General features: G+C 56.8%; 1 protein-coding gene across 1 annotated transcript in view; it reads left to right on the forward strand.

Moving 5' to 3' along the window:
• RPS6KA2 (ribosomal protein S6 kinase A2) overlaps positions 1-14,645 on the forward strand; it is a 147,185-nt gene extending 132,540 nt beyond the window's left edge. Inside the window, exons 15-21 of the mRNA XM_080807167.1 lie at positions 1,378-1,467; positions 3,231-3,389; positions 4,731-4,892; positions 7,312-7,388; positions 9,136-9,253; positions 12,753-12,890; positions 14,394-14,645. Of these exons, the coding sequence (XP_080663293.1) occupies positions 1,378-1,467; positions 3,231-3,389; positions 4,731-4,892; positions 7,312-7,388; positions 9,136-9,253; positions 12,753-12,890; positions 14,394-14,519 (870 nt within the window). The 3' untranslated portion in view covers positions 14,520-14,645. The remainder of the gene's footprint in view (positions 1-1,377; positions 1,468-3,230; positions 3,390-4,730; positions 4,893-7,311; positions 7,389-9,135; positions 9,254-12,752; positions 12,891-14,393) is intronic.
• Positions 14,646-17,179: the final 2,534 nt, after the last annotated feature.

The following is a 17,179-nucleotide window of genomic DNA, read 5'->3' on the forward strand; positions in this document are numbered from 1 at the left end:
CTCTCTCTGTCAAATAAATAAATAAAATCTTTGAAAAAAAAATCCACTAATGTACTTTAACCTTCTCAAATTTCAAAGAGAAGGTCACGGCCCCGAGAGCTCGAACGACCCGTGGGCCGTTGGCGCAGAAGGGATCCCAGAACCGCGCCGGCCAGCCCGCGGTCGGAGCCGCGGATCCCGGAACCCCACGGCTGAAGCGGCCGTCGGCACGTCTCTCGTGGAGGCCAGCCTGACCTTCCAGCCAGAACGTCAGTGGAGTTGCCTGCGGCAAGAGGAGAAAAACGTGTCAAGCGAGGGCCCTTGATTTCCTGCTTGTTGAAGAGCACGGGGCACGGGGCTCGCCGCGCTGGCGGAGCCCGGCTGGGGGCTCCAGCGCCGGGCCGGGGAGAGCAGCGTGGGCCCGGGGTGACCTCTCCGAACAGCGAAGGGGCGGGACGAGGGCGTCCAGGGCGGTGGGTCCCGCGGCGGGTCGGACCCTGCCCAGCTCGCTGTTCATCTGACCCGAAGACACAGTTTCACGCAAAGCTCCGCTCGGAGTCGGACCCGAGAGAAGGCAAAGCCCATCTCCCTCCTGCTCGGGCGGTCACGCGCCGGCACGTTCTCCGAGGAGCATCTCGGAATTCGGTGAAGCTTCGTGCAGGAGCCGTGAGGCTCTCCGTTCTGAGCGTCGTCTCTGACACATGGCCGGGGGTGCACCCTCCCCACCGGCTCCGGCCGCGCAGAAGCGGCAGCGAGGGCGCCGTCAGCCACCTCCGGAGCGGCCCATCCCTGCCCCCGCGGCCTCCCTGTTCGAAGCGGCCTCCTCTTCGAGGCGCCCGTCCTGCCTTCGGAAGCCATCTGTTCTCTCGGGTGGGGGGTGTTGTCTGTCACCCTCGGACGTGGGACACAGACACTGGGTGACGGAGGGGAAGGAGCATTTGCGTGTCTACGCCACAGCGGCCGGCTCAGCGTGCACACTGGCCCCGGGCGTCTCCTGGGGGGATCCACGCACTCGGTCCTGCTTTGGGCCCGTGTGTCGCCACAAGGTGAGGCCGGGAGCTGGAGGCTCGTTTTGGACAGAGCAGAGAGTGCAAGCCGCCCACGCGGAGCCCGCCACTGTGGCTGAAAGCACCTGCTGCTATTTGGTGGGCCTGAGGGAGCCCCCAAGCCCCCCTTCTCTCTCCAATGCTATAATACCTGAGAATTCGTGTCTGAGGCTCTTGGCTGCCTTTCATAAATGTCACGCTCACACTAGTTGGGACAGAGGATGGCCGTGAGCGTCTAGGCAACTGTCACTTGCCCTGGTTGAGCCTGAGCTGGAGGGGGAGGGGAGGAGGCAGAGGGTCCGAGCGCCGACGCCATCCCGGAGACTCATGTCTCATGCTCTGCTCGTTCCAGATCATCGATAAGAGCAAGAGAGACCCCTCGGAGGAGATCGAGATCCTCCTGAGGTACGGGCAGCACCCGAACATCATCACCCTCAAAGACGTAAGTGGTCCCCACACAGCAGCGACGCTGCCCGGTGCGCACTTCCTCGCCCGGCCCCGAGGCCAGTGTGGGTTCGGGGCGGCTCTCTTCACGGGTCAGCCACGGCTGCCCTCCCCCAGGAGTGTGTGCGGGAGCCAGTCCCCACCGCGGGCTGCTCGAGATCACCCGGGAGCTGCTCGAGTTCCCGTCCCTCTGAGGGCAACCCCCGCCCCGCCCCCCCACACTCCCAAATTGGGTGATGTGGGATATAAGGGAGGAAGGGAAGCAGGTGCGAAGGCGAAGCCAGATGAGTTATCACTTGGGCCGTTCCCAGACACGGCAGAAATGGGGAGTCTGGAGTGGCTGAGACACGGCTGGGGCAGGTCTGAGACCCAGACCCAGCTTGGCCGTGGGGTTCCTCCCAGCTTCCTCTGCCTCTACTGGGCCGTGCGTGGTCCCCAGCCCAGGAGAAGGAAGGGAAGGGGGTCCGCCCCCTCGGAAGCCCAGCGCAGAGCCCAGGGGTGGGGTGGGGGTGGGGGGGGACAGAGTCGTCATTTCGCCACATTCACCCTCACAGTCCAGAATCATTCCAGGGTTGTGAGCCCAAACCCTCAAGATTTCGGGGCTGCCTCGACTTCCCTTTGGGTCCCGTCAGTTCCTGGACCCCGGGGGACTGCCAGATGCCAGTTCATCTCGGAGGAAAGTGTGAACAAGGCTCCGTGTGAGCCCATGGAAAGTGAACCGGCTTCCTTCCCGCGGGTCCCAGGCTCCTCCGCGGTGCAGCCTGGTACCCTGGCGGTTGTGGGTTTATTTATGTGAAGGTCCACAAGCAGAAACCAGCTCATGGGAAAACTTCTAAGCTTTTCAAAGCACTTTCGTTCTGTTGAGGTGGGTGATTCTGAGCCAAAGATGCCATTGTATGTCCGTTCTCAAAAGTAGAGCATTTTTTTGAGGCATAAACTGGAAATAAATATACCGAACTCAACTTTACATCCTGCACTGAGCTCAGAGTCAGGCAAATTATTTTAGTGAATTGTTCCGGAAACTCACTGACGCGTAAGCTGAACACGACCTGTGTTTACACGCTCTGCCCCGTTTCCAGGAGGTCCTCCCGACGCCTGGGCACCCGCGTGCAGGCCGCCTCCTGTCCACTCAGCACGTCGAGGAAAGAGCAGAGGATGGGGTTTGGGGCTGTTTAGTTCGGGAGAGTGAAGGGGGTGGGGGGGAGAGCACCGCCGCAGTGTGGCAGATTCTGTCTGTCCCCGCCTCCCCTCCCTGCCTGGGCCCCGGGTCTGCCTGCTCCCCGGCCCATCCACGGTGCAGGTGCAGCGGGAGGGAGGGCCCCGGGGGCCGGTTGGACGTGAGCCAGGCCTGCTGGGCCAGATGCCACCTGCTAATGAGAGCCCCCGGGGCATACACACTGAAGTCTGAGGTGCTGGGCTCTGGGCCGACAGCTCTGAAGGTGCCCAGGGCAGAGGAGGGACGGGAACGGGACATGCCGTGTCAGCTCCGATCTGGCCCTTGCCGGCTCCTGGCCTCACTGGCTCATTCCCTGCTTTGCAGCAGGTTATTAAAGCTGGTTTTCCCTACGTGCTGCATCGTGTGTGACGGCAACGGCCATTCACTCATTTTCAGCCGGAGCCTTATTTTCACACCCCGGGGAGCACGGAGCCCGCCACCTCTACACTGGCCAGTGCCGCGTCCGGGCTGCGGTCGTCCCCCACGGCAGGCGACTGTGCGGGCACAGGGACCGCGGTGACCACGCGCTGCTCTCCACCTCGCAGGTCTACGACGACGGGAAGCTCGTGTACCTGGTGATGGAGCTGATGCGGGGGGGAGAGCTCCTGGACCGCATCCTGCGGCAGCGCTACTTCTCCGAGCGCGAGGCCAGCGACGTGCTGTGCACCATCACCAAGACCTTGGACTACCTCCACTCCCAGGGGGTAAGCCCGCGCCCTCTCCCGCGGCCTGGAGGGAGCTCCCGGGCTTGTCCCGGCTTCCTCCTGCATCACCGCCGCCCCTCCCGTGTCTGAGATCCCTGCACATGCAGTGTGGCCATCATCGAGCTAGAGAAACTAAGTTTACCTGGACCAGTTATAGAGGAAATGTATCCGGGCTGATAAAGGGCCCCGTTGCTCGATTGACAACAGAACTCCTTAGCCAGCACCAAGGAATCCTGCCGATGAGAGAGACAGAGAGCGCTGGCTTTCCCGGGGCCCTCGCCGGGCTCCAGGCGCCGCCCCTGCTCTCCGTTCATGCAGCTCTAAGCTCCGATCTCACCCACTCGCACTCCCACTCGCACTCCAGAGACTAGAGCGGACCGAGGTTAAGCATCTCTCCCGGGGCTGGCTGCCCACAGTGAGTGGCGGGGCTGGGGTGCCCGCCTGACGCTCTGCCCCGGATCCCCTTGCTCTCGGCGCTGCCCGCCCTCCGCCGTCCCCCGTGCTCATGAACATTTGAAATGCGGCCACCTGCCCACAGGAGGCTGTTCCTCCGGGACCACACCACAGGCCCTTCTGTGCTTACCCAGCGGTCTGGGAGTGCGAAGCATTTCCCCAGGACCGTCAAACTCTAGAGGAAACCCTGGGGGTGGTGGTTTTCCAGATTGGCTTCTGTTTAATGAGGGAGGTAATGGGCCTGGCCCCAAACTCTCCCGCTCCCCTGCCCTCGGGGCCTCTGCCCGTGAGTGTCCCTTCAGCTTCCCTCCATCTCCCGTCCCTGGGTGTTAACAGGACCGTGGAGACGTGCAGGTTCCCGGCTGTGGGAGGGCACACGCATACGCTCACAATCAGCCTCCACCCCGATCAGAAGAAATGTCTGTGCCGCCATAGCTACTTGGCTTTGAGACGTCAGGACAGCTTTGGCCAACCCCATCCCTTGTGCTCGGGGCGCCCTCCACCTCCCTCCCCACCCCCACAGGTGCCGCTGTAGGACTCCTGTCGATCGCTGGGCCGCTGCCCCTGGGTCACCTGCCCCCGACAGGGGCCGCATGTCCGTCTCGTAATCTGGGCAGCCCCTCACCACGCGGAAGCGTGCTGGGCACACAATGAACCTCTGTCTGTAGAAATCGTCTCATGCCTGTCACCTGAGCGCAGCGTCACGTTTCCTCATATGTGACTCTCTCGCCGGGCTGCTTATTTACTTACCCCAAAGAACATAGCATCCGGGCCCCCCCGGCTTGCAGCCGCAGGACCTGCTCAGAGTCACGATCCCGAAAAGCCCCTTCTCTTCTGAATGCTTCCCCCGTCCCCTTCCCGCTCCAACCCTGCCCACCGCCTTTCCAGGTGGTTCATCGAGACCTGAAGCCGAGTAACATACTGTACATGGACGAGTCTGGGAACCCCGAGTCCATCCGAATCTGCGACTTCGGGTTTGCCAAGCAGCTCCGGGCCGAGAACGGGCTGTTGATGACACCCTGCTACACGGCCAACTTCGTTGCCCCCGAGGTAAGAGCCCCGCACCGGCCGGGATGAGCCGGCTCCTTCGGCAGAGGAAGGGGCGGGTGGTTTGGCACGTCGGAGTCACCCTGACTGAGCGGTCATGTTAGAGAGGAGAAATGAGTCAGAAAAAGAACGAGCCACTGACCTCGCTCAGACACAGTTTACCTTGTCCTTCCCCTATTTGTAAGATTTTTTAATGGTGACGCTTTTACGTAAACCTGTTACCGAGCAGTAGACTGTTTGGATCAGCTCCGCGCATCTGCCGGAGTTACTGAGAGACACCGCAGGCAGCGTCCCATGCCACCCGGAAGGGAGCTGACGGGTGCCCCGCGTCCCCTGTGATCAGAAGTCGATCTGCCGCTACACAGCCGGGGGAGGCCGCACGTTTGTGGATTCCCCTCGTGCCAGGGTTCTGCTCCAGACTGTTCTCCAGAGCAGAAGCAAGCCGCGCCGTGGGGTCTAAGATGAGAGCCCGTGGTGTTGGGCAGGTGAGGGCTCTCAGCCGCACCCAGGGACTCGGAGAGCCTCGGCAGCCCCGTCTCGTACTCTGCCCCTTCTCAGGCTCCCTGGGGAAGGTTCCGTCAGGCTCTGACGGCACGGCTATGTTTAGGGAGGCAAACCCAGTTCTTGCTTTAAGTAAACAACGAAACCCGAGCGGCCGCTGGGGCAGGGCAGGCTCCGGGCTGGGGGTGAGGGGTCGGGAAGGAGAGCGGATGGCGCGTGCGTGCGGATCCGTCTGCCTGCTGCCGAGACCCGGCCGGAGCTGCGATGAAGCCCACAGCAAGTCCCAAGAGAAAGGCGGCCGGCTCTTGATCTCAGCTCGGGTCTCGAGCTCAGGGTCCTGTGTTCGAGACCCACGTTGGGCTCCATGCTGGACCCGGAGTCTACTTCAAAAAAGAAAAGAAGAGAAAAGAGAGGAAATGAAAAGAGAAGAGGGAAAAAAGGGGGCCCCAGGGACCTGGTAGTGGGTCTGCGAGTTGAGAGCTCGTCCCCCCACTAATCCTGAGGAAGGCAGCAGGGTGCTGAGCCAGGATACGGGTGGGCACGGGGCCCACACAGGTGGGCTGTGAGGCCACTTTTAGGTTACCCAGATGCTACCCGTGACTCCCTTCAGCCCAATCTGCTTACAAGCCTCTGTTACGGTCTTACTTGAGCAATATTAATATGATAGCCTTGATTTTAGTGATTACAGAATATCTTAAATTGGTATATTACTTTTCCATTTACAAAGCTCTCTTACCGAGAGTTTTTACTTTTATCTTCCAACGCCCCATGAGGCACACAGGGTGGATACTGTTGGCCACACCGAGTGGATTAAAAACAACAACCACGTTTAGTGTGTCCAAGGACTTTGTAAGGTCACTGAGCTGGTGACGCGTGGGTTTGAACGAGGGACAGTCAGTTAATCCGGCCGTATTGGCTGCCACACAGCATACGGCCTCAGTAATCCAATGACGGGAGGCCGGGATCCTTGCCCTCATGTCTAAGAAAACTGACCACAGCTCTGCTGACCGCGTTCATGCTAATCCAGGGACATACAGTCATCCCAGAGTGTCTACGCCACTCTCTTTACTGTCATTCAGCTACAAACACATCAGAGGATTGCCCTCCGTGGGAGTCTGTAATCCTAGGACTCATGAAAATCTTCTGTTTTAACTATTCCTCAGAAAATTGAACATAGGATTAGCATGTAATGCGGCCATGCCAATACCTGACGACACTGACAGCGGAGGCGAGAGTAGCGGTTCACCCCACGATGTGCACATTATTCCCAATAGCCGGAAGGCAGAAGCGGCCCCAGTGTGCCTCAGCAACTGAATGGGTGCACGAGATGTGGTGCATGCGTACAAAGGAGTCCTGGCCTTAAAGAGGAAGGAAATCGTGTCCCACGCTGCACCATAGACGAAGCTTGAGCACGTTGTGTTGTTTGATGCAAGCAGAAAAGCCAAATTACTATGATTCCACCCGTATGAGGTCCTGAAAGCAGCCAAATCCACAGGGACAGAAAGAGGAGGGTGGGAGCCGGGGCTGGGCGAGGGGCATGCGGAGTGTAATGGGGACAGTTTCAGTTTTGCAAGAGGAAGGAGGTAGATGGAGATGGTGGGACAGTCGCCCTGTGCGCCTAAGACCGATGAAGATGGTAAATTTTATGTTGTGTATACTTTGCCATCATTTTTTTAAAGTTCTGCCTTAAAAAGTAAGTGTTTTCAAGCTGTCCGTCACATATCTAGCAAGAACCACGGTTCGTGTGCGTGCGCTGGTCTTTGGGGAACCCTATGGCAGGGCGTCCATGTTGACTTGGTGTTAATAAATGATGTCCCCCTGTTTCCCACCTGCCCAGCTCATGGTCTCCTCAGAAGAACACACTGTGAACTTGAACTTTCTTCACCAAGTGCTCATCTGCCGTCCGCTCTCCCCCCTCCAGGTCCTGAAGCGGCAAGGCTATGACGCGGCCTGTGACATCTGGAGTTTGGGGACCCTGTTGTACACCATGCTGGCAGGGTAATGCACACCCTCCCGTAGGTGTCAGCTCGTGATGGCGAGTGTGCCCAAGATGTCGTGAGGCAGATGTCTCGGGGCCGTCCCTGAATTCAGCCCGGGTCACCCCTGCCTCCGTGCACGGGTGGGGACGCACACGCACAGGTCTTGGGTAAACACTTCTTAGCCCTTTCAGGACAACTAAAGAACAGGGTTAAGAAAGTTGGCCATAGGTTTTCTTTAAAATGTACGTCTAGAATTTACGAACTGGAGCCCAGAACTGAGCTCGTCAACACAAAACCCAAGCCTCTGACCACATGTCCACATTCTCCCCAGCACGTGCTGCCCCCTTAAGAGGGTACAGCATCTTCTCCCAAAAACATCCCCTTGAGTTAGGAAGCCCCCATAAAAGCTTCCTGCCAAACAGCGCCTCGAGGAAGGCGGCCAGATAAGGACAGGCAACTGACTTACGTGGCCACCAGACGAGACAGCCGGCCATACAGGAGGAGGGCTGGGTCTGCTGTGTGCACATCTGCTTCTGATCCGAGGTCCACCCCTCACCAGCTCTGCTTCTGGCCTGGACTCCTTGACCTTTACTGGCCTCACTTCCCTCACTTTTGAATGAGAAGAGGCCACTGTGTGGTATTCCAGGCTTCCAGCCTTAAAGGTCTAGGATCCTACGAACCCTAGGGAGACCCATGCTTTTAAGTTGATTAAGGATTTGCACAGAAGGAAAAAAGAGCTCTAGACCATCCAGTCCCGCTCAGGGTAGCGAAGTGCACAGAACGCCCTCAACAAGAACGAATGGGAGTGCCCTGCTCTTGTGGCCTTATCGCGGTATCTCATGATGCGCGAGTGACGAGTGTCCGTAGTGAAAGGAGGCAGATGTGTGAGCCTGGGGCTGTGCCTTGAGGACCACAGTAGCGGGGAAGGCATCCCGGCCCTTCCTGATGTCACACCGTTGGATCGCCCTGCGAGTCGTCTGATATTCACGTTGTCTGCACATAAACCTCAGATCACAGACTTGGCCGCTAAAGGAAGTGCCATGAGGATCACATAGAATTCCTTTTCTAGCAGGCGTGTATCGACACACCCTGGTTCATGTTGGGAGCTGACCGAGTAACTCACCGTGGGGTGGAAGGGGATGGCATCCTATATGTGTCTGTGTCGATCCCTGTGAGTGTATGATTCTACCCGTTGTGCAGTTGAGTGTTCAAAAATTAACTTGTCAGAGAACCAGAGTTAATAGATCAACCATGGGCCTTTCAGACTCCAGATCCCAGTCTCCTCTATCATACTGCAGTCTCACCATGGGAACTGAGTGACCGGGCCAGGCACCGTAACGCGGTAGCCAGGGGAGCCAGGAACGGTCCAGGGATGCTCGTGCTTGGGTCCACAGGGCTTTCTACACTAGCCTTATTGACCTACACCATAGTCCAAGTTAGGAAGATGGACACAGCAAAAGAAATAAGTGACACTTTCCCATGACTCCTGAATTTGGAGCTTGATGGTAAAGAAAGAGCTATTCCTTTTAACAACAGAGAGGCAGGGGTGCCTTGGTGGCTCAGTCGGTGAAACATCTGACTCTTGATCTCGCTCATTCTTGCTCTCAGGTTTGTGGGTTCAAGCCCCACGTTGGGCTCCACGTTAGGTGTGGAGCCTACTTTTAAAAAAACAAGTAACAACAACAAAAAGAGACAATATCAGGCTATGAACTTTACTGTAGTTCATAAAACGGGAGCTCAGAACCATGCGTTCTTTCCTCGCACAGATTTACCCCGTTTGCAAACGGACCGGACGATGCTCCTGAAGAGATTCTGGCACGGATTGGCAGCGGGAAGTACGCCCTTTCCGGGGGGAACTGGGACTCAATCTCTGATGCCGCGAAGGTGAGTGTTTCCTGCGTTCTTCCTTCTCAGGGGTGGAGGTTCTGTATCCACCTGTGTATCTGGGAGGAAGCTAGAGGATATCTTTCATTTAAACAACTCAGTATTTTGTAGATTATGTTTAGCTTCTCAATTAAAAAAAAAAAAAAATCTTTTTGCAAAACTCTCCTTAAAGCCCTTTCCACATTTCTATCGTCTTGGTGTACTAGGGTTCTCCAGAGAAACAGAACCAACAGGACGTGGATAGAAACAGAGAGAGAAAGACTTGTTTTTAAGTCTTTTAAGACTGTGGAGGCGGATAAGTCTAACATCTACAGAGGAGGTCAGCAGGCTGCAAACTCAGGGAACAGTTGGCATTGCAGCTTGAGTCCAAAGCCCATCTGCTGGTGGATTTCCCGTTCCTTGGGAAACCCTGGTCTTTTTTTTAATCTTAAGGCTTTCAACTGATTGGATGAGGCCCACCAGCATCAAGGAGGGTCATCTGCTTTACTCCAAGTTGATGGATTTCAGTGTTAATCTCATCTAAACAAGACTTTCACAGCAACGTCTAGACTGGTGATCCGCCAAACGCTGGGGACCTGGGGACCGTGGCTTAGCCAAGTTGACACATAAAAGAACTGTCATGCTTTTAGACATGTTGCAAACAGAGTGCCCTGAATGATCACAGACTGATCGGGATGAACTCTGGGACAGAGGTGTATTTCTGTTACTTTAAAACTCTGCACTGGGGCTTCCCTGCAGCTTCACTGTATATGACCAGCCTCGTTTAAAGAGACATCAGACAGTCTTTTTCAGTTGAGATCATCAGTTCCTCTCTAGTTAAATAGTACATGATCACACAACCACTAGTATCAACAGTCTATGTCCTGTGTTACTGTAAAATGACTGGGAAAGATGTAGACCATCTGGGGTTCTGATTCTCGTGCTGCCATAGTCATCACTGTGTGACCTCATACAGAAATGGCAGAGGGGATGGTGGAGGAGGTGGCAGAGAAGATGGTGGAGCATATGGTAGAGGGGATTGTGGAGATGATAGAAATGATGGTAGAGGTGATGGTAGAAGAAATGGTGGGGGAGATGGTGGAGATGGTGGTAAAAGTGATAATGGAGAAGGTGATGGAGGAGATGGCAGAAGTGATGAGAGATGATGGAGCAGGTAGTAGAGACAATGGTGGAGACAGTAGAGGTGATGGTAGAGGAAATGGTGTGGGAGATGGTGGAGGTGATGGTGGAGGTCATGATGGAAATGTTGGAGGAGATAATGGAGGGGATAGCAGAGAAGATGGTGAAGGAGGTGGCAGAGATGATGGTGGAAGTGATAACAGGTCATGGTGGAGGTGTTGGTGGAGGAGATATGGAAGAGAGAGTGGGGAAAATGATGGAGGAGATGACATAGAGAAAATGGCAGAAAAGATGGTAGAGATGGTGGTAGAGGTAATGATGAAGGTCATGGTGGAGATGGTGGAGAAGATGGTGGAGGAAGGTGGCAGAGGAGATGGTGGAGAAAATGATGGAGGAGATGACAGGGCGTGGTGAAGGAGGTGATGGAGGGAATGGTGGAGAAGATGGTAGAGATGATGGTGGAGGGAGTGGCAGAGAAGATGGTGGAAAAGATGGTGGAGGAGATGTGGGAGAGACAGTAGAGAAGATGGTGGAAGTGATGACAGAGGGGACAGTGAAGGAGGTGGCAGAAGTGATGATGGAGGTCATGGAAGAGGTGATAGGAGAGCAGAAGGCAGCTGGCATTTAGGGAGCATTTCTTGTGTGTCAGACCCTGATGGTGCTCCCCTCCATCCATTCTGTCTTAAAGGAGTATAGGAATTGTCTAGTTCTGGTTCCCGAAGGAGCCCAGGACTCAGGTGCTGGTGGTTTCTTTATGAGAAAGTTTGATGAGAAACCTTGGAGGCAGGAGTGGGGGAGCAGGGAAGAGGTGTCAGGAGAGCAATCAAGTCAAGTACCAGGATTGCTGCTGCAGGCAGAGGGCGTCATTGCCTCCTGCGACCTTGACGACTTCTTCTTCGTGCCCCTTCACCACTGTATCTTCTGCCCCATGCCTTCCCCCCTCTCTGTGTTCCCCAAACATATGACAAAACCTCCAGTTCTCCAAAACCTGGCGAAGTCTATGGATTTGTGTGTTGTTACTGCACATCTTGCATGTCCTGCGTAGAAACGTTGCTTTACTATGAGATCTTAAGCAAACAAAATAGGTCTCTCTGCTTTCAGCTGTATAAGTGGGAAATGGGAACAATACTGCTTCCAAGAGTTATTTGTTCCAAGAAGTTACGAAGATCGGTGTTACCAAATATTAAAAGGCATTGGATTTCTCTGTTTAAAAAAGGATATTGGATTAGTCTGTAGTATTTCTCTGTTGTGGTTTATGACCAGAAATTGTGTTGAGTACATCATCATCATCTGATGTCCATGCTAACTCTTATTTCCCTGTGAAATGTCACAGAAATACTAGAGGAAGGTGAGCAGGCTAGTAGGAAAGCATGGCTTCTCATCACGGGTCTTCCTTGGACAATTGTTTGATCACTATGAATGTCAGTGTCTTCATCTGCAAAATGGGGACAGTGACATTGGCCCTCTTTCCCCCAAGGACAATCCCAATGACTCTTAAGAATGGACACACGACGCATGTACAGAGAGCATCGCGAATGCCATGGAGATGCACATCACACTTGTAACTGTGTGTGTGCATGCGTGTGCACACACGTGTGCGTGTAGTGCCACTGGTGAACGCGAAATGAAGCTTTGTCTTTAAGTCACAGTCGTAGGAATCTTTATTGTGATTATCTTACGGTCACATAAGAAAATCATCACTATGGGACATGAGCCCATTGGACCCACGTAATGGCTCCAGACGGACAGTTCTGTGGCTGGTGCTGATTTGTAGCAAATGTCTGTGGACTGTGCTAATAAAAATGTCAGCACATGCATTGTCATCGCGGCTTACGTCTGTGGACAGTTGTTCTCTTGCTTCTCCCTTTGGAAAGATACCATTTTTACTAAAAGAGCAGTTCAGTAAATTACATGCACCATCCAACATTTCTACATTCGATTTCTCTTTGCATATCAAACCTTTAGTATGATAAAAACCTGAGGCGAGCCATCAAGGTGATGATAATTAAAATTCAAAAATCATTCATGTACTTTTTTTTTAAGATTTTATTTATTTATTTGACAGGTGGAGATCACAAGTCGGCAGAGAGGCAAGCAGAGGCGGTGGGGGGGGGAAGCAGGCTCCCCACAGAGCAGAGAGCCCGATGCGGGGCTCGATCCCAGGACCCTGAGATCATGACCTGAGCCGAAGGCAGATGCTTTAACCCACTGAGCCACCCAGGCGCCCCTCATTCATGTGCTTTTAAAGCTGAAAGTAAACTTTGGACCCCCCCTCCCCCATCAGGGCAGAGAATCAGTTAGAACAATGGTGAGGCTTTGCCGTGGGAGGGAATGAAGGAATTTGGCTCTTTAGACTGGCTTCTGCTGTCGTCCCTTATAGGATGTCGTGTCCAAGATGCTCCACGTAGACCCTCATCAGCGCCTGACAGCGGTTCAAGTCCTGAAACACCCGTGGGTCGTGAACAGAGAGTACCTGTCCCAGAGCCAGCTCAGCAGACAGGACGTCCACCTGGTGAAGGTGCGGACAGGGAGCCATGAGAGCGAGATGCCGGGGTGCGGGGAGGTTCAGGAAAGTCGCCCTGATCCCCCCAATTAACCTAAAGTAACCACGACATGAGAACCAGATGGGGAACCAGTAAGAGGCACAAACAAGTCTCCCTAATTTATTTAGTTCTACACATTTCTACACATACAATCAATCACACACGAAACTCCAGGTAAGTTACAGCTTCTGTTAATAATCTTGAGCCGCTTCATTGTGTGCCTGTGTGTGTATGCGTGTGCGCATGTGCGTGTGTGTGTGTGTGGTGTGCGCGCGCGCGCAGGCACACACACGTGTTTGGGACAGAGGCAGACACAGAAGGAGAGAGAGAGCTAGAAAGTAGGAGAGACAGACAGACAGACAGATGGGGCGGGAGAGAGGGAGAGAGAGGTGGAGCGAGCCGCACATCGGCACCAATTCCAGGCTCCGAAGCCCTGGGTTCTAGAGCGGAACTCTATAGGCTTCTGTGCAGGGGCCCAGACCGTGAGGGCTGGAGGCTTCCGGAGCCGGATGTCTCTGCCGGTCCTCCTCGAATCTCCTGGTGGAGCACAGAAATGCCCGCGGACAGCAGGCAAGTGGCCAGGAGAAGCTGGTCCGCGGGAGCAGGGGCCCTGCACTGGGCCCGAGGGCAGGGGTCTGCCGCCCCCGTCCCACACCGCATGTGTCTCACTTCATTTTCCTGAGACACTTTCCGGGGCACAGGCCTCGTGGAATCTGGCTAGACAGCCTGCTCTAGAGCATTCTGACATGTGGACCCCCTGACGGAGACACAGGGCTGTTGAGGGAACAGAGATCAGGACACACCTGCCATCAGGGAGATGGTCTCAGTCCCAGGGATCCAGAGGTTTTCAGCAACAGAATAGCAGGAAATGAATGGATCTGGGTGGGCCCTCGCCGCCCGACGATCCCAGCCTCACAAGGTCTGACCATGTGGTACAACTGTGGTCAGAGTCACCAAAGCCAGGCGTCCTCAGACCTGACCGTACCCAGGAAATGGCCCCTGCCCGCCTCGGTCATGATGCACCTGCACCTGTGGTGCTGTGTAGACAGACGGAGAGACGTCCGGACGACTGGAGGGTCTACGCTGCGGGCACAAGCATGTTCTGCCTCGCATGCTTGGCAGAGGCTGCTTGGAGCTTCGTGGGGAGGACCGAGGCCACATCACTCCCGGGTCTCAGTCCTTGGAGGGTAAAGCCTGTCTTCTAAAATCCGGCTAGTGTGGTAAGGTAACACGGGGCAGGGATCGTGGGACCTCATCCGGAGGCTCTCTGAGACACCCCGGGTCACACGCACAGTTGAAGGCAGGTGTGGGATGGTCAGAGAACAAAACCGCTTTTATTCAGGAGGCCTGGAGCGCGCTGGACCCCGCGAGCTCAGGGCGCCGTGGTGGGGAGGCCAAGGTTCAGAGGCGTCCGGAGGCCACCTCGCTCGGGAGTGGGTGGGCACCACGGTCACCTGCCCTCTCCCTTCCTTCCCCAGGGTGCCATGGCCGCCACCTACTTCGCTCTGAACAGAACTCCCCAGGCCCCGCGGCTGGAGCCGGTGCTGTCGTCCGGCCTGGCCCAGCGCAGGGGCATGAAGAGACTCACGTCCACGAGGCTATAGTGCGAGCAGGCCCTGCAGAGCGTCCTGGGCAGGCGGGCGCCGGCCGGGTTCCCGTCCCGGGCACGGCCAGGGTGACCGTGCCCGTCTCGAAGGCCTAGGAGCCTCCGCTCATTCCACGTTCTCTTGTTCAGCCTGGATGGATCCAGACCGGTGACCTCCCAGCGCCTCACTGTGCCAACCCTGCCGCCCCCTACCCCAAGCAAGCCGGACGGACTCACTCCACCGCACACCACCATGAGCAGCGCCTGTAGGGTTCCTTCGGACGCTGTAGGTCTTTTATGATCACGGCTTATATTTATATAGAGAGATATTTTTTCCAATGATAAAGCCAGTAAGGGGGTCAGGTTTCCGACACACACGTCCCCACTATTCGGGTGGGCAGAAGCGCTGACCGGCTCCCTGCACAGCCCCCCCCCCCCCCCCCGCCGCCCGCCACCCTGGGAGGGGCTGGCCTCTGCGGTGTGGTGTTGCCAGGAAGACGGGGTCAGCACATGGCACCCAGGAGTAGACGCCAGGTCCCCTCCAGTTGATCCAAAGAGCCCTAGTCCCATCGCCCTTCTTCCAGGCTGAGGGGCTGGGTGTCCTCTCCAGGTTGCAGACCCACACGGGGGAAGAGCCCGGAACCAGCCGGTGGCATCTTTGCTTTGGGAGCCTCTTTTCACAAGAACGGCGCGTCCCTGGGGAGGAGCCAGCGACAGCCTGTGCCCCCTGCCCTGTGTTCTTGTCCCCCCACGGCCGGGGCTGCAGGGCTGGGGGTCCACGCCCCCACCCTGGCTCTAGCTGTGGTCAAGGCCGCCCAGAGGTCCTGAGAGAGCGCGTTGGGCCCAACGGCTGGTCGGCTGGTCGCGGTCTTCTGTCAGCCCCGTGTGCTTTCATCCCAAAGCGGTGTTGTTGCTGAGTTTGCCTTCCCCTCTCTGGTCCGCAGGAGGTCCGCGAGCACGGGCAGCCCTGAGCTCTGTTCCTCCCTTCCAGGCGCACTCCCGGTCCCACTGCAGCCAGGCGGGGGACGGGACCCTGCCGCCACCCTGGGGCCCGGAGAGGAGCCAGAGGGTGACCCGGGGCACCATGCACTTTGTAGAAGCTTTTGTGTTGCGTTTGTTTCTGTTTCTCACCTGATATTGCGGTGACATTTGATGTTTCCCACAGGGAGGGGCGCGGGCGCACGGGAGGGGCTGTGCGCGTCTTAAGTGAAACCAGGACAGGCGGGGTGCCCCTGCCGGACAGGAGGGGAGAGAGCGTGTGGCCCTCAGTGTCCCCCCCCAGCCCCACTGGGGGAGCCCCCAGGCCGGCCCAGGACTCCCCGCCGCCCTTGGCCGGATGCGGGGCGCCTGTGGTCCTCCGCCGATCTCACTAAGACCTGTTCCGTTGTTCCTTCATCCGCATCTCACCCAGCTACACACCTCGAAAAGACAACAACAAAAGCAACATGCAGCGTCCTGGGCATAACTGCTTAGCTTGTCCCAAGTGTGCTTGGACCTTAAACTGTAACCCTGTTTCAGAAGCGTTCGTTATTCTGTGAGCCTCTCTCCCCGCTCGGAGAACCACCAGAAGGAAAGGTGGGGGCAGGTTCGCCACTGGCTTCCCTCCCACGAAGCCTCCCGAGGCATCTCCCTTCTTTTCTCACTGGAAATTGCTTTTCCCCAAGGCCACAAAGGCTTGGTTCACAACAGTTTTGTTTTAGGTCTGAATTATTTGATGTATGATTAGAAGCTTAGGAAAAACTGGATCGCCCCTAGCTCACGGGTTTGCCCTCCCAGGAGGCCACCGAGGTCATCACAGCTTCCGTCTGCCCCCGGGGCCACGGCTCCAGGGTTCCTGCGGCCGCGGTGCGCAGCCCGGCTGCTGGTTTGCTCACGGAGAGTCCGAGTGTGGAGGGACGCGGGCCTGAGGCTGGAGGAGCCCGGGAGCAGTAGCGAGGGGGGCCAGCGGGCGCTCTGCACACCGCCGCCCCTGCCCGTCCCCTCGCTCAGTGCCACCACGCACGCAGCCCCATCTGCCGGGAGTCACAGAGCGACCTGGGGGCTCCTCGCGCCAAGTGGTGCCCTTAGCCAAGGGCAGGGGGCGGCGGTGGTGGCGGCAGAGACCCCACGGGCACCTGTCAGGATGAACCAACTCTACTTGAATCTGTCAGATACCTCCACTTGCGCACCTTCTCCAGGACACAGCAACACTTGAAACCCTTCCAGAAAGTCAGCCTAGAGAAGTCGGTACCAGAGTTGAAACCCAGCTCCGAGGTCTTCGGCGGAAGAGCCAGTGGCTGTGCGTTCTAAGCAGTAGTCGGCGCGGAGGAAGGGTGACTTCCCCTTTCACTTCCCCTGTGCGGGGCTCCCCCGCCGGCCCTGAGCGGCTCCGGGGGCTTCGCACAGGCGGCCAGACCGCAGGGAGTCAGAGCGCTGCCCCACAGACCGTGGAACCGGCCCCCTCCGGATCACAGCCCCACAGACTCTCGTGAGAAAACCGAGCCCTGGCCCTCAGGCCTCCTCCCCCCACCGCCCCACGGTCCCCCCAGGGAGCCCACTGTGGTCTCGCCCCCCCTGCAGGCCCCCCTGTCTGAAAGGAAGACCTGTCTCACCCCGGCGGGGTGAGGGCTCTGCCGGATGCCATCTCCAAGTCGAATTTGGGCAAGAGTGAGGTTTCATCTGTATCCTTAGGTCAGATTG

Source organism: Martes martes (genome assembly GCF_963455335.1).
Source record: "Martes martes genome assembly, chromosome: 6".
NCBI lineage: Eukaryota > Metazoa > Chordata > Mammalia > Carnivora > Mustelidae > Martes > Martes martes.